The 27337-nt window shown below is 44.9% G+C and overlaps 1 protein-coding gene across 1 annotated transcript; it reads right to left on the bottom strand.

Annotated features, from left to right (window-relative positions):
• Positions 1-6444: 6444 nt before the first annotated feature.
• On the bottom strand, positions 6445-26518 carry hcfc1b (host cell factor C1b). The gene is made up of 32 exons (XM_085344430.1): positions 26407-26518; positions 21767-21979; positions 19623-19771; positions 19171-19331; positions 18886-19088; positions 18606-18690; positions 17493-17599; positions 17114-17293; positions 16705-17028; positions 16472-16617; positions 16070-16240; positions 15753-15977; positions 15537-15650; positions 15032-15230; positions 14606-14721; positions 13200-13338; positions 12206-12372; positions 11880-12045; positions 11485-11759; positions 11113-11238; positions 10924-11007; positions 10776-10842; positions 10543-10679; positions 10287-10463; positions 10014-10212; positions 9193-9348; positions 8489-8694; positions 8296-8403; positions 8024-8209; positions 7620-7929; positions 7474-7534; positions 6445-6915 (listed from the first exon to the last, which is right to left on the bottom strand). Exons 2-32 carry the CDS (start codon positions 21945-21947, stop codon positions 6876-6878), a joined length of 4965 nt encoding a protein of 1654 aa, XP_085200556.1. The 5' UTR covers positions 21948-21979; positions 26407-26518; the 3' UTR covers positions 6445-6875.
• Positions 26519-27337: the final 819 nt, after the last annotated feature.

Below are 27337 nucleotides of genomic sequence, written 5' to 3' on the forward strand. Positions count from 1 at the left end.
CAGTTTACGCTTCCTTGTCTCGTCAGTTCTGATTTGCCCCAGCTGTGTTTCCCTCCTGTTGTCCCTTCCCTGATTGCTCCCTCTATGTATTTAAACCTTGTGTTTCAGTGTGTCATGGTCGCGATCTTCCCCCCCCCCCCCCCCGTTGTAAATAGTTTGACGTCTTGTGTGTGGTGATGAAAATAAATGTCTTATTTTTGCTTTGATGTAAATAGGTGTCGATGCTTTCGTTTTGGGATTTTTGTGGAGAACCGTAGTAGTTTTTTTTTTTTTTTTTTTTTTTTCCCTTATTTTTATTTTTTCTACGTTGCACCCCGGTTGCCTAGGCCGGGGTGTAACAACAGATTTTACCAAAGTAACAAATAATAAAACTAAAGATATTTTCTTCAGAATTATTTTTTAATTTAGTTTTGGTTAACTAAAATAACTTTTGGAGTAATTCAGGTTTTTTGCGTGTGTCACATTTTAATTTAGATATTCAAAGCGAGGCCCTATCATGATTTTGTCTTTATGTCCTTATGGCTTAAAGCACATCCAGCTCCTTTCAGGGGCTGTAATTTACAAAGCAAATATCATGTTTTATTTATTAAGACCTAAAGCTAGTGATACAGCCAATAAACTCATCAAGAATGTGTTTGCTGGGCTCGTAGATCAGGTAGGAAGTGGAGAAGTTTTCTCATAGACTTCTATTCCATTGAAACCAGGTAAGTCGCCCCCTACTCGCGAGAATGTATGTTTAAGACAGGGACTGGTTTCAAGAGAAAACAGGAGATGAACCCCGACATATATGTACAAACATGCATATACCACACACACACACACACACACACACACACACACTCAGACACACACCTACACACTCTCACACACACACACTATACCCTGGGTCTGTCCGTCAAGTCAGTGTTTTATGATCCTGAGCAGGAAAACTGGGAAAACCCTCCAACCTTTCATTAGATAATTATTAATAAATAATTACAAACCGATATGTAACATCGCGCGCAGGAGCAGCAGCGGCGGCAGCACGTGGCGCTGGGTGTGACGCGCAGCCACAACAACAACACTGCTGTCAGATCTCATCATCGCAGCGGCTTCGGTGTTAAAATCAGCCTCACTCAGGATTTTTCTGTCTCTGCGGAAAAACCTGCCACAGCTGCAGAGCACACCTCCGAGCCCGGCCCAGCCTTCCTCCCGCCGCCGCCCTCTGAACTGTGACCCGATTTGTTAAAGAGAGGCTAGGTGGACTCGCGGCACCGCCTCGTGCAGCTCGGCTGCAGCCCGCAGACATGCAGACTAAAAACAGCGATTTTTTGAATGGAGTCTGGCGGAGCGGCGGGGAGCCAGCCGGGGCCGTGTGCGCAGGCGGGTGACAGAGCTCCTACCTGCTGGCCTGACCCTTTACCTGCAGCTCCTCCGTCACAACGTCCAGGTGCCGCTCAGCTGATTGTCTCCCGCTGCGGCTCGCGCTCAGCCTCACATCAGCTGGACTCTGCGCGCCGATTGATGACGCCGACGGTCGCCTCGCGCGTGCAGCGATCCGATCAGTCATGTAGGGTCGACACTCTGTTCATCACTCTTCATCCTCCTCCTCGACACGGCGGCCACTCTCTGTGCTCAGTGAAGCTCCATCAGCAGCAGCAGCACGAGGCGCGCTCACGACGCCAGCACCATGCGGCGGGCATGCGCACGCCCTCGCCCGACTCCAGCAGGAGGTCCCTTCATGTTTCACAACGCGACGTGTCTGTGAAGGTTCTCAGTCATCCAGGTCATCGTAGTCTAAGGAGCTTGGAAAGAGAAGCCTCTGGACTTCTTTAAGTTTATGTTTCACCTCCCATCCGCGACGATAATCAGAGGAAACTGTATCTGATGTAAAGCCATCCGCACACCTACATCAGTCTGCTTACACCACGCTTTTTTCACAACTTGATTTATAAAACACGTTTCAGCCAAAAACTAAGTTTTAAAAAACGTCTTAGTGAAGGTCATAGACTGGATATAAAGGATGGATGAAGTGCCTTCCTTTTCCGTGACCAGCAGGGGGCGACTCATCTGGTTTCTCAAAGAAAGAAAAGAAAAACCTTTTAATTGTTCTTATTCATGTTACTGTGTCTGACTAATAAGACTGCACTGTTGGACAGTTCTATAATGTGTAACAGTGGTCAGCCTTAAAATAACTGCTTTGTCTCCAGCTCTGTTCTTTTCGGAGCGATGAAACGTATTTGACCAGTGCTCATCTGTCAGTGTTATACACTGCAACACTTTTTAATCAGAGTTTAGCATCAGGTCAGTTAAACTGCCAGGTATATTGATGTGGTCAGAGGGTTGTTAATTAGTTTCATCTGCTTTGGCATTAATGAAACTAACAACAGCGGAGCAACAATGACACAACCCCAAAAACAGGAATGGTTTTACCCTCTTCATCTTTTCTGTATTTTACTAGTTTAGCATTTGGCTAGGGTCAGCGTCACTACTGGTAGCATGAAGCGATACTTGGACCTTGCACAGGTAGTCCAACTCCTCCAGGATTTCACCCATTACCACAAGGTTTGCTGTGGCACAGTCTCAGGAGCATGGAGGAGATTCCAGGAGACAGACAGTTACTCTAGAAGAGTTGGACAGGGCTGTGGAAAGCCCTTAATCTATCAGGAGGACCAGTATCTGCTCCTTTGTGCAAGGAGGAACAATGAGCACTTCCAGAGCTACAAAATGACCTCCAGCAGGCCACCGGTGAGAACGTTTCTCACAAAACAATCAGCAACAGACTTCATGAGGGTGGGCTGAGACCCCGGCATCCTCTAGATCCAATAGTTCACCTCTGGGACAGTGCCATCCAGACTGTCCAGAAGCTCAGAGAAGGCCTGGTCCAGATCTGGGAGGAGATCCCACACACCAACCTCTGAAGCCTCATTAGGAGCATGCCCTGATGTTGTCAGGTATGCAAAAGTGTTCCTTTAATTTGCTTCCTTTTCTCATTTGACTTTGACGTAAAAGCTGGAACGTGTTCCAAGAGACTGTATACATAAATACCGATTTCTTGTAGGCATCAGTGAAAATGATATGAACACTTTCCATCACAACCAGTGCAGTCTCTTCACATTTCCTCCTTTTACTGAGATGAATGTCTGTGTGCCAGAAGAGACTTGAAGCCAGGTACGATCACTCTGATGGAAACCCTCCCATTCCACATGATGAATGCTGGAACAGCTCCAGCTCTGACGGAGGCCGGGGCAGTAGGTCTGTGTGATCAGCTGGTGAAGAAAAATCATATGTAAGCTTGAAAACACAAAGGAAAACAAGTCATTTCCACAGGGATCACGAAAAATCAACTTCACTCAGTGATAAAGTCATGAAAACCAGCTTTCTGTAACAGGCTGGATCTCTAGTTTCAAGTCAAACACTCGAGATGTGATTGAAGTGCAGACTTCCAGCTTTATTTCCAGGGGTTTAACAAAACTGCTGCATTTCCTGAACGAGGATTAAAGCCATTATTGAACACCGTCCGCCCTGTTTGTTAGAGGCTTTAAAGTAATTCAGTGACTGATGGATTTAAAATCCACTGTGATGGTCTACAGAGCCAAAATTACAAATACTGTCTGAATACGTACGTACCTAAATGTGTGTTTTGATTGTTAATCATATAAATATGTTGTTGAAAAAATATAAAAACCCATCAAATCATTTTAGGTTGAACTTTACTCAGTGAGCAATATTTAAAAACATGAATATGAGCAGAAGGTGACCTGCAGAAAACGTGGAAACAGAAACTCTGGTGACATCTGGCAAACTGTGAATCAAATGTGCATCTAAATTCTCCGAGCATCTCAGTTTGACTCGGAGCAGCACATCTGAAGGGTTAATTCAGAGAATAATCCTGCCGCTGGGACGAATCCAGAAGAATAGCTCCCCACCTACCACCACCACCACCCACATGTGCAGAAACACAACGAGGCTTCAGGCTAAGCTGCTCCTGTTTCCGCTGATTTCTGCTCAGATGATGTTTAAATCTGCTGCTGCTTCCTCTCTACTGTACTCCAATTACTATTTGACTGACTTTCAGCGTCTGATGATGTGAGCAAGCGCTTTGGTGACAGTAGGAAGGAAAAACTCCCTTTCAACAGGAAGGAGCCTCCGGCTCAGGGTTAGGGAGGAGCGGCCATCTCTTGTGAGCGGTTGTGGGGAGGAAGGAAGCATCTTCTTCTTCAGGCTCTCGTCTTTAAGAGTGCATCTCTCCAAAAAATTAGAATACTGTAAAAAGTTGTGTAGTTAATACTTTAATTAAAACACATTTCATTTCATTAAAGCAGCTATACTTTAATTAAAACAGGTAAACTCACAGTAAAACATTTTAAGCCTTTTATTTTGTTTAAATTTTGATGATTATCGCGTATGGCTCAGACATCTAGTATCTTGAATTATGATATTTCCTACGATCATTGAAAAAAGGATCTCCATTATGAAATGTCAAACTTCTGATCAGTTGTGTATGCACACAGAGCATTTGGGGCTCCTTTACCACAAATCACTGCACCCGTGTGGTGATACATGGAGGTGTTCAGCTCGGCTGTAGTTTTGGGTCAGATGTTTCGCCTTCTTGAAAATACTCCACAAATTCTTTGAGGGGCTCAAGTCAGGCAGGTGAGTTGACTGCCCGCTCAAACACAGGTAGCTGTTTTGGTGCTTTACGCCCAAAAAGGAAAAGGAAATTAGCATCTTTGTTGACTTTGGACTTGATAGAACACACGATCAAGCAGACCAACCCATCAGACTGTGGAAACATTAAAGACTTCAGTCTGTGCCTCTCTATTCTAGCTCCAGATCTTGATCTCCAAATTAAGTGCAAACTTTACTTCAATGAAAAGAGGACAGTCCAGATCTTTTTCTCCTCAGGCCAGGCCAAGACACTCCTGATGTGGTCTCAGGCTCAGGAGTATCTGGAATGTGACAGGTGTGCTTCCTGTCCTAAAGACGTCTGTGTGGCGGCTCTTTATGGAACGACTTCACCCTTTGTGAAGTTCTACCGTTCTTGAATAAACTTGTCTTGACATCACTGTTTCCTGCAACACTTTTCCCAACTTTCCATCAATATGCTTCCATTCGGCACTCTGTGAACAGCCAGCCTTTTCAGCAGTGACCTTCAGTGGCTTAACCTCATTATGGAGGGCACTGATGGTCATCATCTTTCACGTTAGCAGCTTCCTCATGACTGTGCTAGAAATATTACAGTATACCTTTTTAGTTGTGATGAACAAAAAGGAAAAAAATGTAACACTATATAATAAGGCCCACAAGTAAGGCTGTGAATGCCCCGTAATTAAACTGAATTTCAATTTAATCATGTTTACCTACAAATACTTAAAGGTAGGCACGAGTAACAAGTCAGGTAACGATGGAGCCTTTTTTCACCCCTTTCACAATCACGGTTTAAACAAAACTTTCTAAAGGTGAATCTCCTTTCCTGGTTTCCTGAGGTTAGGCAAGAATAAACCATTCCAGCAGTAAAAATGACGCAGTTATACTGTAAAAGTATTTACAGTATAATTTGTGTCTTCTTTCCCAGGGCGGGTTTAGGCACTACTTCAAAAGCAATTCAATATTTCTTCGTCCTGGTAAAACAGATGAAACAAAGTACTTTAAATAGTCATGTTGACTTTTTGTTGATTGTTTGTGTCTGTCACATTTTGTTTGTTCTTGTTCCAGATTTTGAACACCAAAAACCAATATCCATGCCGGACTTCCTCCTTTGAAGGAGGTATAATTCTCTGTATTATTACAGCTCTGCTGTTGGAGCCAGGCTTCCTTTCAATCAGCCTCTCTATGTTCTGCAAACACTTAACTGCAGACTATTTTGCATAATTTGAGTCTTTTCTGAGATACAAATTAAAAAATGATTCAAAAAGCCCCAAACTATGTTTAATGCTTGATCCAGCACTTGGATTGGTGTAACCTGGTATGTAAGAAAACTGGGAAAACTGATGGTGACCGAGACCTTCGGCTCAGATTAGATTAACAGTTCCTACTCCTGTTATACGATCCTATTTTATTTAATAGAAAACTCCAAAGTTTACACTCTTTTTCTTTTCAAGGCCATCCAACACCCTTCGAAGGACCAACATTAGCTGCCAGACCATATGTTTGACATCAGGGACATAAAAGCTACACTGCTCAGATATGAATAAGTTACAGTAGATTACAAATCAGCTGATTCTGAAAGGGTCAGGTGGAGAAATCACTGATTTCTGTTCGAAGAGCAGGAAATGTTCTAAAAATCTTTATTGTTTCTGAGAATATTCACAAACATCTGGTTTGATTTTCAAACAGCTCGAGTTTCCTTCACTGACCAATTTGTGAATGCTGTGAACAACAGAAGAAGAAACAGAAACCACAGAAGAAGAACTTTGAATAACCTGACAGACGTTTATAAAAATGAAAACAACATTTCAACGCTACAGGGAGAAAATAATTTACAATAGAGCTGGTTTAAACACCGCCCCTCTCTGCTGCAGAGGCTCCGCCCACAAACAGCACCATAAACTGTGACCTTTAAAACGACCTCAGACAGAGAGAGGGCGAGAGACATTCAGAGAGAGAGAGAGAGAGAGAGAGGGGGGGAGAGAGAGAGCGCTACCTACATATAACTCAAATAAATTCAAATTTTAATCCCATTTGGAGAAATGCTGTTGACTCTGTCCAACATTGTCTCCATGACAACAGCAGAAAGAAACAACAAAGGAAGAAGAGTTCTGATTGGTCAAAAAAAATGTACAAATATCCTACAAGTCTTTTGTTTTGTTTGTTTCCAGAGTCCCGCCTCCTCCTGGTTCTGGCAACCAAGCAACAGTAACCAATCACAGTCTTCAGGAGAAAGTCGACTCCTCCTATTGGTCGGTTCTGAACTTCTTTGGTCCAGCAGATTTACTAGGGACAAAACAAAGAGGTTCAGTGAGATTTAAAGAATGATTCTACTCTTTTCAGCTTTGCATGACTCACAGCTCAGAATAATCCTTCTTTATCTTAAAAAACAAAAAAAAACTTAATTTAAAAAAAGCTTAATTTAATTATTGTAATTTCTTCCCTTCTAGTCACTACAGTATAATTTCCTGCTGGGAAACTTCAACATATCCAGGATCTTTCTGTTATCCGCTCCGTCAGGTCAGGCGGCCTGCAGTCATGGTGACTACAGCCCTGTGGAGGGGCAGCATGTACTGCAGTCGAAGCGTTGAGGCTGATATTTAAAGTCTAAAATCACGATGAAAATAACTGAAGGGAGTCGGCTTCGCTCTTTTTTTTGCATAAAAATGACAGACAACTAAAATATTTTAGAACAGGAAACCGTCTGAGAAACACAAACGGAGTCTACTTGTGTAAAGTCAGTAAAATGGACTGGTACACTTTCACATGATCAAATGAATGTTGGGTTGTTCCCTTTTGTTTTTGAAATCTAGAACAATAAAGTTGTGTCAAAGATGTCCTTACAGGTCTGCAGCGGGTCCTGATCCTGGTCTCTTCACCGCTGCTTTGGGGTCTTTACTGGTTTCTACAGAAGACAGAAAAACAAACATGAGCTCCATTTTTCTCTGAAAAACATCAGCACACCTGATCCTGGTCCTGGTGGTTCTCACCTTGCAGCCACCGGACCTGCGTGGCGGGACCGTAGCCCTTCTGGTTGCGAGCTGCAATGCGGAAGATGATGGCGGGTTTGGTTGTGTAATCGATGTGTGCGTTGGCGAGGCTGGAGGACTGGACCAGGCAGGACGGGTTGGGGCCACAGTAGACCCTCATGAAGGCCAGCTGGGTGGCACCAGAACCTGAACTGGAGGAGGAGGAGGAGGAAGCCTGGCTGGAGTGGATGGCCAGATAGACGGAGTACTCCGTGATCTTCCCCGACGTGACGGCGGGAGGCTCCCAAGTCAGCTGGGCCCCGTCCAGGTTCTGCAGGAGCAGAGGTCACATGAAAACATGAGGTTCGGCGCCCCCTACTGGTAACACTGCAGGATAATTGGCGGCCATAAAGCCTGCATCTCACCTTGCTGATCTTGATGGCACAGGGTGCTCCGGGGAAACCAGGCAGGCACGTTTTAAATGCCGACACCTCTGAGAACGCGCCACGGCCGCAGATGTTGATGCCTGCCACACGGAACTTGTAGGCTGTCCCCGGTTGTAGCTCCACCTTTCTCATTCGACTGTAGTCTGGGACCACGCCCGAGTCGTCCTGCAGGATTGGCGTCATCAAAGACATGATCAACAGGAACATCCCTGTAAACTGAATAAAACTTTATTTAAAGGCGGCGTTCTTACGTCAGGTGTGTTGTCGTCGTAGGGGACGTAGTAATGCGAGACCACCATGTTGGTGACTTTAACGATGCCGACGTCGAACCACCGATCCTCCTTCACCGACGTCTTCACCTGCAGGGGGCACACAGTTAGCCTTTTGTTAGCATGACGTTACGGTTTTGTTAGCATGTCATTAGCCTGTTTTTCAGTCGCTCACCGGCGCAGTCGGTGCGATGCCGTTGGGGGCCTCTGGCAGTGCGGCAGGTGCTTCATTCTTCACCTGCCCTGATGTCAGAGTGGGGGCGGGACCAAACGTGCTGGCCAATCGCGCAACAGCGCTCGTTACCGCCGATGATGCCAGCTCGTGTCCGTTACTCGTGTCGGCTGCCGGGTCGTTGAGGCTGTCTGCGGGAGCAAGGCCCTCTGGGAAACACAAGACATAAAATCTTATAAGGCTCATAAACTAAGCAGCAGCAAAGTCATCAGCTGATCAGGTCTGATCAGTTATTGATCAGCTATCAGTCCTGTGAGCAGATTAAAAGTGATCAAGTTTAAAAAGAGCCAAACTCAGTTCTCTTAGAAATGAAGAAAATATTTTTGGTGTGCCTGTCCTTCGATTGTCTCCTAACTAACGCTCTATGACGCTGAATGAGAATCTATCCATGGACAGGTGAGTTTGAAAGCTTCACAGGTGACTTATTTGTTCCTCACACAGAGTTGGGATCCATTTACTTTACTGCAAGTGAAAACTGATCTGTTTATTTCCTCGTCAGTTTTATTTTTTTCTGTTTTCATGCCTAAATTCATAGACGTAAGGGCCGTAGAGATTCGTTTGTAGCTAAAACAAACAGCCTAGCAACAATGACAACATTTAAATATACAATAATGACACTAAGTTTAGACTTCTGACAGCAGGTGTACCTGTAGGGATGCTGCTGTGCTGTGGCTCCGGTTCTGGCTCAGGCTCAGGTTCTGGTTGGTGGATGCTCTGCAGTTGCTGCTGCTGTTGGACGAGCGCTGCCAGCTCCTGCTGAGTCAGAACGATGGGAATAGACTGCTCCGAGCCCTCAGCGTCACCTGCACAAGACAGAATAACATCTGTCATGAAGGCAACTATGTCACACTTGATCCACACATTTTGCTTTTAAACCTTTACTTTTGTTGCACACTCAGATGTGATGAGTGAGTGGTGGACCTGACTGTGAACCCGCACACCCATCAGCTAATGACTTGTGGTCGGCAGGTCATTAGCTGATGAGATTATCCTGGATAATCCCCCCTCTGTGATTCTTACAAAAACTGTAGCATACAAAATGAACTTCATGTTTTAATCAGTATGACCTGAAACTAGCAAGGGGAGTGAGCCGTTGAACTCTTAATGTTTCCCGAGGAGGCGCTTGATCAAATAAAGGGGAGAATTGGGAAACACTGCAGTTGGCTTATCAAATCCCTGACCCCAAAGAGCAAACAGCTGGAACTGGAAACATACAAGGACACAGATATAGCTCCAGCTGTTTGAAATCTTTGGCTGGTTTTTAGTGCTCTTATGGGATGAGCAGAGTAATCAGAACCAAGACATTAATGAAGCTGTGACGTTGTGAAACTGCAGTGGTAGTGAAAGTATCACTTTTGGTGAAAAAACTACAAGTTTGAAATAAGTGAAGTAACAGCTTTTCATATTCATGGAGTTTTTACGTCCACTTACGGCCAGACGAGTCTTTAAAATAATGACATCTTCTCACCGATATGTCCCGCTGCCTGCAGTACTGCCTGTATCGTCGCCTGCTGGGCCGCTTCCTCCGTTGCCGTGGTAACAGCCAGCTGATCCGGCATCAGCGCCCCTGTCACCATCAGGGTTGTCGTCGTCCCAGAGACGTCCTCGCCTCCGTCCCCTTCAGACGACATCAACTCCTGAGGAAGACCACCGTCTGAGGACGCCATCTGAGGGTGGGGACAAGCCAATCAGCTGCCTGTAGGTGAGTGTTTGTGCAAGTGTGTGTGTGTGGACGTCTTACCTGTGCTGCCGTATCACCGCCCTCAACATGAACGTGTAACACTGCCGCTGCTGATGACATCACATCCTCTGCTTGGCTGTCTGTCTGCATAGGCTCATCCCCCTCATCTGCTGCTGTGTCCATAGCAACAGCCTCTGAGGACTCCTCCCGTGGCTGTCCGACCAACGACGAGATCTCCTGCAGAGGCACAGACATGTTGGTGTAATGTGTCATAATAGTGATGCCACGGGTGTGTGTCCTCGTGTCTGCCTCTTACAGGTATGGATGGTCCTGGTGTGGGCGTGGCCTGTGTAACAGTAGTAATAGCTCTGCTCTGATTGGCTGCTGTGGAGGGGGGCTCAGATGTGGAAGGTTCTGTGGATTCCCCCTGTTGGCTGTCTCCACCCTGCTGAGCTGAAGACCACAGGACAGGAAATGAGGTCAGTTCCTGCTGAGAATTTCAGCTCTCGTTTTTCTTTGTCTTCAAAAAGTCAGGTGTGAGCAGGTTACCTGTAGCAGTAGTGGCGGTGTTGGTGGTTCCAGTCTCGTGGGTCTCACATGGTGGATTCGAACACACCTGAAACCAGAAACGTGCACCGTTACTCTTGTTTGTAAGTCTTTAACCTGCCACAACTCACCTTCTGATCAGCTGACTCACCTGTTGGAGCCCTCCAGCTCCAGCAGTGGTGGCAGTGTTGGTGGTCCCGGTCTCGTGGGTCTCACATGGTGGTTTCGAACACACCTGCAGACACAAACAGCTGGTGTTTAACTACAGACATCACCACACCTTCAACCAATGACTGTCCACCAGTAACCTGCATGTGTCAGGAGTCAAGCGCTCTCTAACCTGTTGGAGCCCACCAACTCCAGCAGTGGTGGCGGTGTTGGTGGTCTCACACGGTGGATTTGAGCAGGTGTTCAGAATGACAGCAGGTGGAGCTGACTGCTGAGCTGCAGGCTGGTTTGAACTCATCTGAGGAGGAGAAGCGGGAACATGATGGTCATACAGAATCAGCAAAAACCCTGCAAGCCCTTACAGGACTGAGTTTTTCCTGCACTGTTAGCTAAACCGTTTTACAGACTTGACTATGCGCTCCTATAACAACCACATGCACAGTGAGCTGGTCCTCAATTGTAACGGAATGACTGAGGAGAGTCGACTCAAGTTGAGTTGGTACTACGGAGAGAAAAAAGGAGGCATTAGACTCCATGAACGCACCTGCAGCTGTCTCATGCTCGCTGAGGCCACCGTGGCAGTGTTAGTTGTTCCTGTCTCGTGCATCTCACAGGGCGGGTTTGAGCACACCTGGTTGCTACCGCTGATGTTGGCGCTGGCGACGGTAGCGGTGTTGGTCGTTCCCGTCTCGTGCATCTCACAGGGAGGGTTTGAGCACACCTGGTTGCTACCGCTGATGTTGGCGCTGGCGACGGTAGCGGTGTTGGTCGTCCCTGTCTCGTGCGTCTCACAGGGCGGGTTGGAGCAGACCATTGTCACTGCAGCATCATTAATAATAGCATAAACAACTTTGAAACAACGATCATGTAGTTCAACGTGCATTACAGTTTATTTCGTGCAGCAGCTAAATAGAATACTTGTGGTACTGGTTTCTGTACCTGCAGCAACTGCACTTTCCCCAGTCTCGCCCTGTGCAGTAGTTGTTGTACTCGTAATCGTAGTACTTCCAGGTTCCTCTGAAGTAGGAGAAGCCATGATAGAGACTGGCAGATCCTGGACGACCGGCTGAGCCTCTGCACCGCTTGGTGTTGTGATGAGAGTCACCTACAGAGAGAAGTTACAGTATTACTACAGAATAATGGAGAAAGAAAACTGTAAATACTAAAAACAAGTTCTGCTAGATAGTTTTTTTCATGTCCTGTCCAGTGTAACTGCAGTACTACAGTAAAGTATTCCAGTATTTCTCCAGTATTTGATGAATTACCTGCTTAGGTCCAGTGGCAGCTGTGGCTGTCGTGACCTGGCCAGCCAGTGTGGCAACAGTTGCCAGGGTGGTGATTGGCGTTGCCAAGGAGGCGTTAACCTGAGCACTGGCGGTTCCTGCCACGGTAGTGGAGATGTTTCCTGTAACCGTCCCCAGATTGGAGACACCTGCAGAGGTAAAATCACAGGTGCTGTGTTTGGACTGGTCACATGTCCACTGACACTGAACAGACTTCGCGGGGGTGCAGTGCAGCAGCCGCTGGAACATTTTGGACAGCACTATCATCGCTGCTGCAAAATCGTGAGCCAGCTGGTCGTCATCATCTCTGACCTCAAATTTGATTCAGATTTTTAACCCTGCTACTTTTGGATAATGTAGGATGGATGCTGTTGCTGTAGTTTGCATGCAAATGTTTCACTGGTGAGACATTTTATACATGTAACATATTTTTAGTGTAGAAGAGAAGTTTTAATCATGCAGCCCTGGTGCCAGAACCGACCCACTAAAGGGTCTAGTGTAGCCCACTGGACAGCTTTAAGTGTGAAAAGTCAAGCTCTTTAGAGGCCTATGTCCCATAATCTTCTTCATACCAAAAACAGAACGTCTCATGCAGTGAAAGGAGGCGTTTGTCTGGATATTAAAGCACAGACACATATAGTAGCAGAGGCAACAAAGACACGTCAATAATGCCAGACAAAAACACAAAGTGTGAAAATTCAAAATGTTTCAGGCTGATAAGGAGGACTACGTCATACAGCTGTTTCAACATCACACCCTGTGTATACTGCTTGTGAGTGTTATTAGAAAAAAGGTGCCATTAGAGTCTGGAGGAACTCAATGTTGCTCTAATGGGAGTTGATATGAGTGTGATTGGTAGACATGTCACTGCAGCACTGACAAAACAAACGTGACAAATCACACATTGTCAGGCATTAGTTTGTAGCCTCGTAGCGACAGCATCCCCATGCTGTGAGGGTCAGTGCAGGTGGGTTACCTGTGGTTCCCTTGACAACCAGCGTGGTTACTGTGCCGGGCTTGGTGCCAACACCTCCTGGCGAGACCAGTCTGACTCCGCTCATCGGGACGGTCCTGAGGATTGTGCCCGGCGTACCTGGAGCTCCTTTCAACACCACCTGAACACACACACACACACACACACACACACACACACACACACACACACACACACACACACACATTAGTTACTGTGGGAGAAGTCTCCAGTTCTCCTATAGTCCAGAACACAGCATCATCTTCCTGTATTTACTCTTGTTGTCCCGCCCCAGACACACCTGACCAATGAGCAGACTGAATATTCTCATGTGGTTTGTAGTGATGTAAACAAAACAAACCAGCAACAAGTTTACAAACTCAGACCAAAGTAAACAAACTACAGGTGTGAAAACAGTCTTAGAACAAAAAAATAAATAAATCAATAGACACAGCTTTGTTAATCAGGGTTTCCATCAAAAACAAACAAACACAAAAACTCACTGCCTGTACAGTATTTGAACTGGGGCTATTACAGTTTTAAAAAATTAATAAAGTTTGAACCTGAGAGTGGAGAAAAGAAAAAGTAGTTAACTGAAAAAACAAAAAGTACTAGATTTTTGGAAAAAACAAAACTTTATGACCTAGAACTAGAAAACTAAAAGGAAAAGAAAATATATTTAGTCTTAATATTTAACAGTTTTGTTAAAACCTGTCAGCACAACCAGCCTGATGAGGCTTGAGCTACAAATGCACTGAATTTAATAGTTTTAGCCATTTTAAATATCAATATCACAAATTAAAATTTAATGTGTAATCAATTAAAAAACATTAAATGAGAAAAAACAAAACTATAATAACTGTGATGACAGGCGGATCATGGTGACTGTGAGCCAATAACATGAACAACTGAAGAGAAAAGCTTTGCGGCCTCCTTGCTGCACTTTGTACACGCCACTTTAACCTGATGATAAAAGAGCATAAAGATGACAGCGATGTGGCAACAGAGGGTTCATGTAAAGGAGCCTCAAGTGTCTCATTGGGTATAATTTTTTTAATTGAATACTTGTGGGTTGGTGTCTAATGTAACTGATGTGGTGTCAAATGTGGCGGATGTGGCATCTAATGTGGCTGATACATGGAGTACATCAGATTACCGTCTATTAAACAAACACACGACCAACACAGACTTCCGAGGATTGTTTTCTGACAGTTTCTCGCAGATTTCTAAGCTTAAAGTTTTTTTCCTGATATTCTATAACCAACAAGTCTCATCAGTCTGATTCGTTCAGCCTGCTGTATTAGTGTTAGAAATAAAGTTGAATTTTACTGTCTGCATGTTCACGCATTACAGTGTGTGTGTGTGTGTGTGTGTGTGTGTGTGTGTGTGTGTGTGCGCGCGCGCATTACCTGTGTGACCCCCTGCTGGCCACCTGCAGACACTTTTGGCACGGTGGTGAGGATTTTTCCAGCGGTCCCTGGAGTCACCATCTTGGTAGTCAGGATGGTGATCGGACTGTTTCCACCTGGAAGGGAGGAGCTTCACTCAGTCATCCACCACATTAAACATTAAACTGGACTCACAGTGGTCCGACTTTCTTTCAGGAATGTTCCTGGGGGAGTGAAATGACCCCAATGTGGCAGTCGTAATAAGAGCCGGTCGAGTTCTCTTAATGCAGCAAAAGGTTTCTCTGCTTTTTTATCTCCTTTACCAATGAAACAACTGTTCTAACCAGGCAGAACCTACAACACTGAAACACTGAAGTGAGGCTATTGGATGTGTTACTGGCTCTTTAAATCATGTAAGGCTTTGAAGTGTGTGTGCTGGTGTTGTACCTGCGCCTCCCTGCAAAGCTGACACTGGGATGGTCTTAATGATGGTGGTTCCGGGTTTGGAGGCTGCCGGCGCGATGCCCAGGATGGTGGGTTTCCCTGCTGAGGATCCAGCCTGTGCCGTGCTGAGGATGGTGGTCTGCTTACCATCGGCAGACGATACCAACTTCAGGATGGTTCCTGCAGGGAGACCGCCCTTAGCCTGACAGGAAGCCGGAGGAGGAAGAATCGGGGTTACTGAGTTTTTTAAATTTTTTAAATTCTAGTCAGAGAAGAAACTTACATTTAACGTTGTATAACACCATGCAGATAAATTAATGACGTAAAAAAAAAAAAAAAAAAAAAAAAAAAGAGTTCCCAAACTTTAAGCAGTTTTTAAATGGATTTGACTGGTGATTCTAAACATTGTTTATTAATCGTCCCAGTGAGAACTGAAACTGAAGTCAGGGGTGTCTCAGTATTCGTTTACAGAGGGGGTTCAAACTCATCAGGACTCTGGGACCAGTACCTGGAGGATCTGAGTTACTGCGTTGCTCCCAGCCTGGACCGTAACGGCACCACTCTGAACTGGTTTGGTCTGGACCAATGATACCACTTTGCCCAGGCTGCTGAGGTTACTGAGCTGATACAGAGGGAGGGATGATGTCATAAACAGCACTCTGACCCACATGCTGATATCAGATAAATTATCATCTAAACCAGCGCTGCAGCTGACATCACTCACCAGTGTCCCGCCTCCTCCCATGCTCAGTGGACTGTTAACCAGAGTGATGGTCTTTGTGACTCCACCCACCACCGTCGTGACCACCTGAGCCTGCTGAGAGACGGTCACCGTGCCCGACTTATGGACCGTGATGATTGGCCTGCTGGGGGTCCCAGGGTTGGAGACAGAGGCCCCACCCACCTGGGCTGCAGCCGTCTTCAACATTCCCGTGGCCACGTTACTCACCTGAGAAAAAGAGCAAGATGTTACACGTCACCTGCCGCGTGTTCTGATGTAATCCTGCGTCTTGGAGGCGTCAAGTCGAGTTTTATCTTTACCACTTTGACAGGCAGACTGCTCGTTCCTGGACTGACAGCGACAGTCTTCACTAGGGTTGCTCCTGCGGGGACATTCAGCACCGTTGCTGTAGATGGAGGGATCTTCTGAGTCGCTGCAGCTGCCGCCGCCAATGCTGCCATGCCACTCATCTGAGGATTGCTGCCGATTGGCTGAGGGGAGACAGGATTAAGCCATGATAACAGGAACATTTGAAAAATATGAATGATAATCCATATCAAAGTTTATGACAGTATACAAAGTGTTTGTTACAGGAACAAATCCCGTTTTACCAGATTATCCACGCTTACATGGACGACATGAAACAGTGCAGAGCGAAGTGTGACACCTGTACTGAGGAGGGTGGGAGGTGAGGTGAAAGCTCATAAGAAAGTTCTGTTTACCGTTTGACCGGGCTGAGCAGGTACCACCATACGAACACCTGCAGGAAGTGTTGTCACACCAACTGGCGACTTGGGCATGGCCTGTCTCACTGTGACGATGGAGGCTCCACCTGTTGTACCTGGAGCTGATGGCACTTTCAAGATTGCTGCAGAAACAAAAAGATAGGTGAGGGACATTCATGTGTACCTGCTCGACCACCACTACATCTACCTGTGCAAGTGTGGAGACCCACCTGGTGCTTTAGCAACTGCAGCCAACGGGGTTCCAGCTACAGATGCAGTGGGAGTAGGGACGAGTGTGATGCCGGACAGGGGGACAGTTTGGTTGGCTGGTACTGCTGTGATGGGGGCAGAGCTTTTGGGGGAGCTGGCTCCAGGTGTGGCAATAGTGGGGGAAGGGGTTGTGGCAGGTGAGGAGGCCGCAGGTGTGGCAGGAATGTCGTACTTCTGCAGCTGTAGCAAGTAGGTGTCTGCGGTCTGTGACGGCCCCCAGCTCACCTCCAGAGACGTAGTGTTTGCCCGCACCAGCTGCACCCGAGAGGGGGCACAGGGACGCTCTGAGAACAGGTCAGACAAATTATACCAGGTCAGACTGTCAGCTCAGGTAAAACAGCACTAGTACACCTCTGCTAGTGCACTCACCGGTCTCCAGGTACCAGAGGTCTTTGCAGCACACCTGGTTGTTCCAGGCCTTCCTGTATCCATCTCTGCCGCTCCAGATATAAAGTCTGGAGTTGATGGCGACGCTACAGTGACCTGCGCGAGCTCTGGGGATGTTCTCCTCTGAAATGTCCATCAGCACCGTTTCCCAGCACATCGTGTCTGGAGGCAGACAAGTGAACTCACAGTTTTGTCGTTTGTGTGATGAATTCCTCTTTAGTTTCAGTTATTTATGCACATGTAGAACATCTGTTATGTCAGCAATATAATTTACATGACCCGGCATGAACATGAGCACTCAGCACCACACATGTGAAGAGCCACTGTGAGTGTTGCTGTGTATCTGAGTGTGTATTTGTACCTAGGTTGAGGCAGGCCAGTGTGTTGGTGCACTTCCACTCCTTCTCATGAGTCGCCACTTTAACATCATCCATCACCAGAGGAACCCAACCTCCAAAAACATACATCCTGAAAGAAAACAGTCGGGATTTCAGCATGCAGTAGTAGAATACAGCTCAGACGTCTGGGATCACTTAAGAGTCCTTGTTTAGATATCTGACCCCCATCCACTTTCAGCCACTTATGCAGGTCCAGATTGTAAGGGCAGCAGTTTAAGCAGAAACACAGTGTCTCCAAGCCATCTGACATAATCTCTCCTGTGTGCCTTCAGTTCTCCCACAAGTTCCAAGTTCATCAAGTAGACTGATTTCACTTTTCTTCAGTTATAGCAGTGCTCAAGATGATAGATTACTCCGTCACCAAAGTAACCAAAATACATCTAAAACGCACACATTAACCTGCCGTAGTTCCTCTCCGTCACACAGCCTAACTCTGGCATCTATCTGCTCCTCGTCTAAAGTTCAGTCACAACAGCAGCTGAATAACCAGCGTACTCCAAACATCCTTCTCCACAGAAAGGTTTTCCAGTTCCTCTTATTGAAACCTGAAGTGCTCAAAGATCATATATTCAATATCTCTAGAAACTTCTGGGTATTCCCCGGTGTTCCCACCCAGTTCCAGGTTTCCCCAGATAACCTCCAGATAGAAGCACCAGGACCACCTCAGCTGGCTTCTTTCAAATTTGGGCTGTTAACAAAAATCAGCCAACAACTGTGTGACTGCCAACAAAAAGAGCCATTCAGGGACAGAAAAGTTATTATAATAAAGGCTCTTAGGCCTTTACGACAGGCGTGTGATGAGTGACCTCTGCTTTTGCAATTAATACAATAGTAAAAGTCACACTGTCGATATGCAAGTTCAGTACAGTGGCAACCTGATGGCTAGATAGCAGAGCTGTCCCTTCAACCGCTGCTGTTTAAAGTCCTCAAGAGAGAAAAAAAAAGCTCTGGGATGCTGACACTTTATTTGAAATACAATCAAATCAAATCAAAAATAAACAAGGAGATCTCAAAGTGAATCCAGTCTTTTGAATGGATGCGTGCGTGCGTGCGTGTGTGTGGGGGGCTGCGCGTACTTGTTGTTGATGGTGGTGGCGGAGTGCAGACTGCGAGGTAGGGGGGCCGTCCCACCGAGGCCTGGTTTGCTCCACACCAGAGAGTCTGTGTTATGAAGAAGACAGGAGCCAATGAGAAGTCAGTACAGCTTTTTTTGGACTCGAGTGTCCCATTTTTTGATTGTTTTTTTTTTTTGCTCTGTTTACTTCAGACCAGATGTTTTGTAAATTTAACAGCTGTTGAACCAGGACCCTCATCTCCACAGAACCACACAAACACTCAGCAATGACACCACCTCACCTATGTCGAGGACCCACAGGTCCCCCAGCCGGCAGCCACTCATGCCTCCGTAGATGATTAACCTGCTGGCCCCGTGGTTTGTCGTCACCACCGCCGTGTGACTCTCTCTGGGTGGTGGTGGTGGGCCGGACGTTGCTGGAATCTCCCAGCCAACCACGCTGGAGCCCGGCCGCAGCTCCAGACAGTACAGGTCATTCAGGTATCTGAGGGCAGAGGTCAAAGAACAGGCTCAAGGTCTGTATCTGGACCAATAGTTTTTTTGCTCTGGCTCCCGACGTTTCCTACCTGGGGATGTTGTTTTTGGGATCTTCGCTATCGTTGGCAAGTCCACCAAAAAGGTAGCACCGGCTTCCAATCAGAGAGAAGCTGTGTCCAAGACGGGGGCAGGGGGGTGGGCCATTCTTTGGCGCTTTGGCCTTCAGACGTTTCCACTCCCAGCGACTCGCCTGAAGGTATAAGGTGTTACATAGTGAAACTTTCATGAGCTTTATAAAGCTTCATAAAGACTTACAGGCTCTGCAGACTTTGCATTACTGTTTTTTACTACATTTACAGTTGGGATGAATGAATAAAAAGAAAGAAAGAAAGAAAGAAAGAAAGACAGAAAGAAGCGTAGCCATGCTAATCAGCTCTGTACCTACAGGCTAACACACTGCTGTCTACACCATCAATCGTCATCTGTGATAGTTAGCGTCTGACCATCCAGAGACCCCGCTCCCTGCAGTAGCATCACTGACCTGCAGCTCATATAGGTCGTTGCTGTATTTGCCGTACTCCACCATCCCTCCGAACACCAGCAGCCTCGTCCCATCACACACGAAGCCATAGGCGGCACAGCCGGGGGGGATGTCACCACGGACTGCAGGGATGAACCACTGATTGGTGGCTGAAAGTCAGATCGGTCAGATGTTATTCAGGATGTTCCTGATTTTCAGTGTTTCATGATAGCAATGTAACTTCTCGACCCAGTTGGGACCATTAAAAGAGTCACTGTGAAATCTGGGAGACTGAACTGAACCTCTTAACACATGCTCTGACACCACACACACTACGAGTAGGGATGCAGGAATCTAATATTTGGTTGGAACATCGGATCAACCCCCCACTCAGAAAACGGGACCTGCTTAATTTCTCCATATTTCATTTGTTGCAGGACAGCAGTTAGTGGGTGTGGAGGAAGCTGACAGCAAAGTGTCAGCAGTTTGGAGGTTTTTCATGCTTGCTACACAACACCTTTTCTTTTTATGTTTGCAAAATGTCTTTTGGTTAACAGCAAACTGTGGTTAAAGTGCGCTGACAAAACTGAAAAGCTCGAATGGGAAGATGATCCAGCCGCTCGAGTCTTATGTTCAGTCAGAGAGATTTGATACGTGGAACATACAGTTACACACTCTACATGGTAGACCCTAACAAGGTCATTGGTTTGGTCTAACACTTGCTGGAAAGTTTTATTAAATTATGTTATTCACAGAGTTTAATGATCACTGTGACAAATTTTCATGACAAATATACAAATATTTCAAGAGATTTAAACAGGGACAATGAGAGAAATCCCCATTACAAACTTTAGAAATGATATTATTAGAACTTGTGTTTTCCTGAAAAAAGCTCATTTAGATTTGGAACATTTGCAGCCTGCAAGTTCACATCAATGAGATGTGAACTTGGCATGAAAACACAGACTACATACAAAAACGTTTAAATCTACATCAACTGAAAGAAACACATTCAACAAGTATGAACAGCAGCCCCAGAGAATGTTATTAAGGAAATAAAACAGTACAAATACGCTTGACACCAATTGGCTCAAAATACATTTGTGCTTTGAACCTAAAGCTTTAGGAAATCATCAACAACTCAATCTTCACAGCAATTAAGTTTTCTTAGATAACGTCTTGATGCATTCTCAATCATCCAGGAAAGTAAATCTCCAAAAAGTTGATTCTGTTCATCTGGATGTAGCGTTTTGTGGGAGAAACGTTTCATCACTCAACCAAGTGACTTCTTCTGTGTCAGCTGACTGCAGGTTTCCCCAATCATTATAAACAGTACATTGGCATAATGACTGAAACCAGCCCACTGAGGGAACAATGGGCTGGGAGGTCAGTTCCTTAATCTTAATCATGCAAATTCTCATGACCATTGATCAATAGCCATGAGTACCATACAAAACGCTAAGTCCCGATGAACAGAATCAACTTTTTGGAGATTTTCTTAGATAACTGTTTTTTTTAAATAGTAACTTTGCTTTCTGCTTATTTTATTAAAAATGCCCGATGTAAACGGAATAACTTAGTCAAGTCGTAAATATGTAAAATTTTGTGATATATGCAGATTTTTATCCGCAGTCGATTGCAGGTCAGAACCACGATAGAGAACGATAAAATAAAGACAACCATATTAAACAAATAACGACCCCACAAACCACTTGGACGCAAATACAAAAACACTAAAAACGAATTTTGAAACGTAAGTGTCTTTAAACTGGCTTGTTTTTAAAGTGTTTTTCTTTATTTTCTGCAGCAACGTGGGGGTGTGTCCATGTGACGTCAGCAATATTTTCAGTAAAAACGCGCCATTTCTCTCTGTGCTTCTGCCAGAGCCGCCCGGTTAGCCGCTAGCTGTCTGCTAACCTTGTTAGCATGCGGAGCGGGGCTAGTAGGTTTTATTTGGTAGTCTGAGGTTAGCCTAGCGTAGCCTAGCAGGCTAAGGGTTATTATTTATTTAGCATTTCAGCCTCATTAGTCACAAGCAGAACACATCTCCGCTCTCTTAGCTCTTTAGCACAGTTAGCTTCGAGATAGCATATAAATTAATTTAGCATGCAGCCACACAGACCATATTCATAATTATTTGGACACATGGAGCATATGAATCGTACCTGTGTTGTAGACATGCAACTCATCCACGATCCCCTCGTTCCCCCCGCCGAACACCACCATCAGCTCCTTAATGGCTACGGCCCTGTGTCCGTGCCGGGGCCGTGGGACTGGACCAGTCGATCCTACGACGCGCTTCCAGCGGGGCTGTAGCACCGCTGGCCTCCTCGGTTTGGCTTCCATTGGGCTGTTCTCTTGGTGCGCTCCTCTCGGTCCTCAATGACAGACAAAGATCAAAATTCAGTCGCGAGTTTAAAACGGTATGCGGCTGGCATTAGCCCGCTAACTAGCGCCAGAAGCTAACTAGCCGGCTAATGTCCCTGACGTTGTTGTATGGCTAACTAGCTTCTGCTACCAGGATTAAAGAGCCGCTCTGTGAGCTGCGGTCTAACCCGGATCCGTCCCCTTTTATTGGACCTACTATATAAAAAAGCCTTCCTTTCTAGATCCAGCCGCAGACTCGGGCCTAGACAGAGACCACTGGGGTGCTATCCAGCCCAGTAGGCGCTGCTTGGAGACGGGAGGAAGCCGCCAATAGCAGCTCAGGCTAACACAAATGAGCATACGGCTGCAGCGTGCAGCGCTGTGAGCCCCGGAGGCAGCAGGCTGCTATCAGACACGCAGAGCGGCCGGGGCGGGAGCCGCCATCTTGCTGCTAGCAGAAGCCGCTGAAAATGGCAGTGAAGCTAGGTGGCTAACAGCTAGCAGCTAACAGACAACTTCCTGTCCTCCTGTAGTAACCTCTGTATACAAAACAGTGACTTATTAGCTCCGTGAGCAGCTTTCAGTCTACTGTATTAAACTTTATAACTTAATTTAATCTGTACATTTACAATAGTGGGAATAAATATTAATTAAAAAATAATTACTTCATTTCTAAAAGTCTGCTGAAAAATTCAAAATCACTTTACAATCTGAATACAGAATCAAAAACTTTGATCAGTTCAGCCATCATCTGCTCATATAGACCCCAAATGACAGAAAACCGCTGGCAGATTCAAATAACCTGGAACTAACTAATCTTATTACTGCATTTTTTAAATTTATTGTGTACTTATTACAAGAATGTATTTGATTACCTTCTTAGATAATAATTTTTTACACTGGAGTCCGGAGGCATATAAAAGATTAATATAAAAGATGAATTAAAAAAAGCTAACCTTCATGTGTGAGTTTTGAAAGAAATGTGTAAAACTTGCTTGAATGACTGTTTTAAGTCATTATTTGTGCCTGAATGACTTGCAGCATTTAAACTCAGCAGTTCCAGTCAGGATGCAGAAGATCCTGGAGCTCTGGCCTGCTCTGATTGGCTGCCTCCCTGTCGGGTGACTGATGATGCTCTGGACACTGGAAAACTGACAGTTGTGGACTTGACTGAGCTGGTTGTTGAATGTTTGTTTAAACAGCATTGCTGCTGACAGGTAGCATAAATATGTTTCACCTCCAAACTGGGATTTTCCCCCCTGACTGTGTCACCCGAAAAAACTGGAGGGATTCGTAAAAGGCCCAGAGCTAAAAGTGACGCCATCGCCGTGCTGCTTCATCCACCCAACAGAAAAACACAAATTTCAACCTTGCAGAGAGGAAAAGCTGCAAATTTGGGATTCTTACACTTTTCAGTGCACATTATATTTAATTAAAATTTATAATTACATTAACTAAACGTTTGGCCCGAATTTAGTCAAAACACCCTAACCTTCCATCTTAGACACCTACTGGAGTGGTTTTCAAATGCTGTTTTTATGGGTGAAAGAGTTAAATATGCCACACAACGTGAATGTTTTCAACAGGACGTGACCCAAATTCTCAAGGCCTGGTGCCGCGCCTGCCTCTGCCTGATGGCCCTGAGAGTTTGCCGTCATCTACCATTAACAACAACCAGTCAAAGCGGAGGGTCCCTCCAAGCAGACCCAATATAGCATCGACGTTTTTAGATACTCAAACAGAACAACACACCGGCGCTTCTGTGATAAACACACCAAAAAACTAACAGACTAACTGCAAAATAAACACAGAAAATTGTATTAAGGAACGGTTTACATGAAGTTGTTTTTAAAAATAACTTTGTGAACACTTGGATAGCTTCACCCTGACCTCGCCCATTATATAACACGCTATATTTAATCAGCCATTTTGCAGCGCTATTGACATTCTCTACAGTAAATGTCACAACAGAGCTCAACAGCTACTTTTTTATAAGGTCTCTGTTTCCAGAATTGAATTTCCTATTTCAGGAAATCCTTTTACAAAGAGTTTTAATCCTTGAACCGAGACAACCAGCTGAGAGGTGACCTTTGACCATAAAAAGATTTCATTAGTATTAAAAAAAAAAAAAGGAAAATGGAAAAAAAGACAAGGTTCAAAACTGTGTACATAATTACATAATTATATAAGGAATCACTCATCACATAATTAACTGCAAATCCAAGACTCCACAGCAAATGGCCGTAAACCCCTTAAATGCGATGCTTTCATTGTTGTAGGGCTTCTATGGTTAATATGTTGTACAATAACAGTTTGAATGGATTTTTGTAGTTTGTGTTGCATTATGTTTAAGTATCGCCTCCTTATTGATCTGGCACAGAGCTTTGCACCTGATGCAATCAGCACTCTTCTGGTTTCTAAAGTTTCACACTCTCAAAGCAACCTGATGATCATAGGTTTAAACATTTCCATGGCAACAGCGGCCTCCACCACAGATGTAGGATTATAGGTTGAAAAGTTCTACCCATTCCACCCAGGACATCTAGTCTATGTCCTGTAACTTTACGAATAAAATTCATTCTTGCTGACACAAGACTGTGGATTCTACAGCAGCACTATCATGGTTTTACAACACCATACGGAGGATCCTACATCTATCAGCTTAGACCATCACTGACCGGAAACTTCCAGTGTCCTAAAAATCAGGATAATCCGAGCAGCAGCACGTTTTGCTCAAGCTGAAATATTTTTCACTTGTACAGGCACATTCTCATCAGCTGCATCAAATTCACCCCATTGCCTAAGCTTTGCTAAGTATTTCATATGAAACCACCCCTGAACTGTTTGTACCACATCACTGTGTAATTAACTGTTAATTTTCTATTAGGAAAATTATGGCTCTTCATCTCACCCTATTGCTAGCACGGTCCTCCTTCACTACATTCATTAATCTTCTCTGTGGTCTTCCTCGTTTCCTCCTCTCTGGCAGTTCTATCTTCATCCTGCATCCTTTGTCCAATATATCCTCTATCCCTCGAATGCACATCTCAGCCTTGCCTTCCCTTTCAATCTCGGTTATCCTTCTGTCACGAGTTCCCAATGACGCTTGTCTGCACTTACTCCATCCACCCTTCTTCTTCACCTCTCTTGTGCACTGTCTGTTACTTTGGATGGCTGAACCCAGGTATTTAAACTCATCTACCTTCAAATCAAGCTGCAGTTTCACTGTTACACCTTTCTCCCTCTCATTCACACACATGTATTATGTCCTGCATCTATTACATTTAACTTCATAGAGAATTTTTTACATTACTATAGTGTAAAATTTACAGCTGAGCTTCTTTACACAGATTTGTATTTTAGATATTTATTTTTTGGACACATATACTTTAACAACATCAGTATCGTTGTTTTCACCGTGTCCTGCTAATGCTCTGCTGTTTGTTTCAGAAACATGGAAGTGCTTGCTGTGACCAAGTGGACAATCCAAACACAGCCAGCTGAACTCCCATTGAAACCTTACACGGGCTGTTTCACGTCGGAACAATTAAAAGCTCCGGTACACCTGCTGTTCTCCGCTTCCGGTTAGCTCGGCAGGTAACCGACGCACCTGGCTGCACTTTTATTTGCTGCTCAGTAACATTCATGACAACATAAGTGGAATCCAGCGCCACAGCTATTTGCTAGCTAATGCTAAAACCCACCGCTAGGATAAAGCTGTTAGCATGCACTCACAAAGCTAACCGGCTAACTTGTATAATGTTTTCTTTATTTCGTATCTTCTTTATCACAACTGTAAATTAAACCTGGAGAAAAATCAAAACGTTTAGGAGCTGTTCTATGAGACATTTTAGATCCCCTGGGTGAAACAAGTATTTGTCCACCTAACCAAAACAAAACCATTTTCTCTCTACGGGAAGCCGGCGGGCTATCTGCCCATTCTGATCCGGAAACTGAGCGTAAAAGCAGACGTTAGCAATTCTGCAGGGCTGCTAATGCTAGTCTACTTTATTAATGTGCTGTTAGCAGACCGTTCTCGTGCTAACCAAAGATTATCATCGTTGTATCAGATAGCGTCCAACATTAGCTGAAATGACCACAAAGAGCTGCAGGTAGCCGTACGGATAGCTTAGCCAGCACAGAAGCTTCATTAATGATTAGCATCTGCTAAGTTAATAGTGGTTAACTGATGGAGCTTTCACCAAACTTCCTGTTAAAAATGATTCTTTAGCCCGCGGGCTTGAGTAGCTCTGGAACGGTTAATGTAGCTCAATAACGAGCTTGCATTAAATAAGTAGCTGGTTATGCTAACGGCTGTTAGCACTGACGTCCCTTCCCTCAACAAACATGGCGGCAGTACCGTTAACCGCTCAAACAGGCTGAAAAGTCGCGAGTAGCATTCGACCCGGTCCTGCCCGGTCCGGTCTGGAGTACTTACTCACTTTGCGGATTCTGTCGTGTACAGTCAGACTGAACTCACAGCAATCTTTCAGTAGCTTCAAACGCTCATCTTCATCTTCGACATGCCGTTCAAAGAGACGCCATTTCCTCCCCAACTTCACGGCGCAATAGCGCACCCCTCAGGACATACACAAACACACAGCTACAGTCTTTCAGTAGAAATGGAAACTAAATGTCATTAAAGCAATCTAAAATAAATGAACGAAACAACTGGGTTTTAAAAACTTGTTTAATTAAATTAATTAAATCAGCCAAACTATTTTTATAAATTGTCTCAAGTGAAGAACTAGTAAAACCAGTTAATTAACAATAATTATCTTCAGTGTTATATAGTTGCTTCAGTGAGTTTTATACTGTAAGATAAATGTTAGGGCAAGAACCCCAACAATCAGATAATCCCCTGCGAGCAAGGCTAAGTAATAGTGGGGAAGAAGAACTCAGTTAGGCCCCTCCAGGATCAGGCTAAGGGCACATCTGCTACAAGCAACTGATGAATGAAGACAGAAAAAAGGAACACTGAGAAATCAAATTTAAGCCAGTTTTTGAAGTTAGTAAAAAAGGTCCAATGTTAAAATGCCCAATTTTACAAGAAATAGAAGACAAACATGTTTAGAGGCTGCTCCAAATCAAAAATGTTGTCATCTGATTATATTTTCTCTGTGCTTCAGTTTTGGTGACTGAAAATTTAATATTGTATTTCACAGGTAGCATTGTCTCAGTGTTCCACCTGTACAGTGTATAGATGCAGTTTGCCATCAAAGCCAGATAGCAGTACCTGATAACATTTCACCCTCCTGTCCACATATGACATCTTCTGGCTCCGCCGATAATAAGATTACAGCTTCAAAATGCAGAACTTGTGAGATCGCAGTGGCTACGTTCTGATGTTATCTTTGTCTTGCTCCTTG

The sequence above is a fragment of the Diplotaxodon limnothrissa genome, linkage group LG20, assembly GCF_057381915.1.
Source record: "Diplotaxodon limnothrissa isolate DT_005_m linkage group LG20, D_limnothrissa_male_GT1.1, whole genome shotgun sequence".
Classification (NCBI taxonomy): domain Eukaryota; kingdom Metazoa; phylum Chordata; class Actinopteri; order Cichliformes; family Cichlidae; genus Diplotaxodon; species Diplotaxodon limnothrissa.

Bases quoted from the DNA above. Each gene is read 5' to 3' on its own strand.
- hcfc1b (XM_085344430.1), bottom strand. From the start codon at position 21,947: ATGGAAGCCAAACCGAGGAGGCCAGCGGTGCTACAGCCCCGCTGGAAG. The intron at 17,294-17,492 runs GTACAAATACAC...GTCTGCCTCCAG, and splicing joins ACTGGCCTGCCTCAACCTAG to ACACGATGTGCTGGGAAACG. The intron at 6,916-7,473 runs GTAAGGACATCT...TTTTGTCCCTAG, and splicing joins TCAGGACCCGCTGCAGACCT to TAAATCTGCTGGACCAAAGA.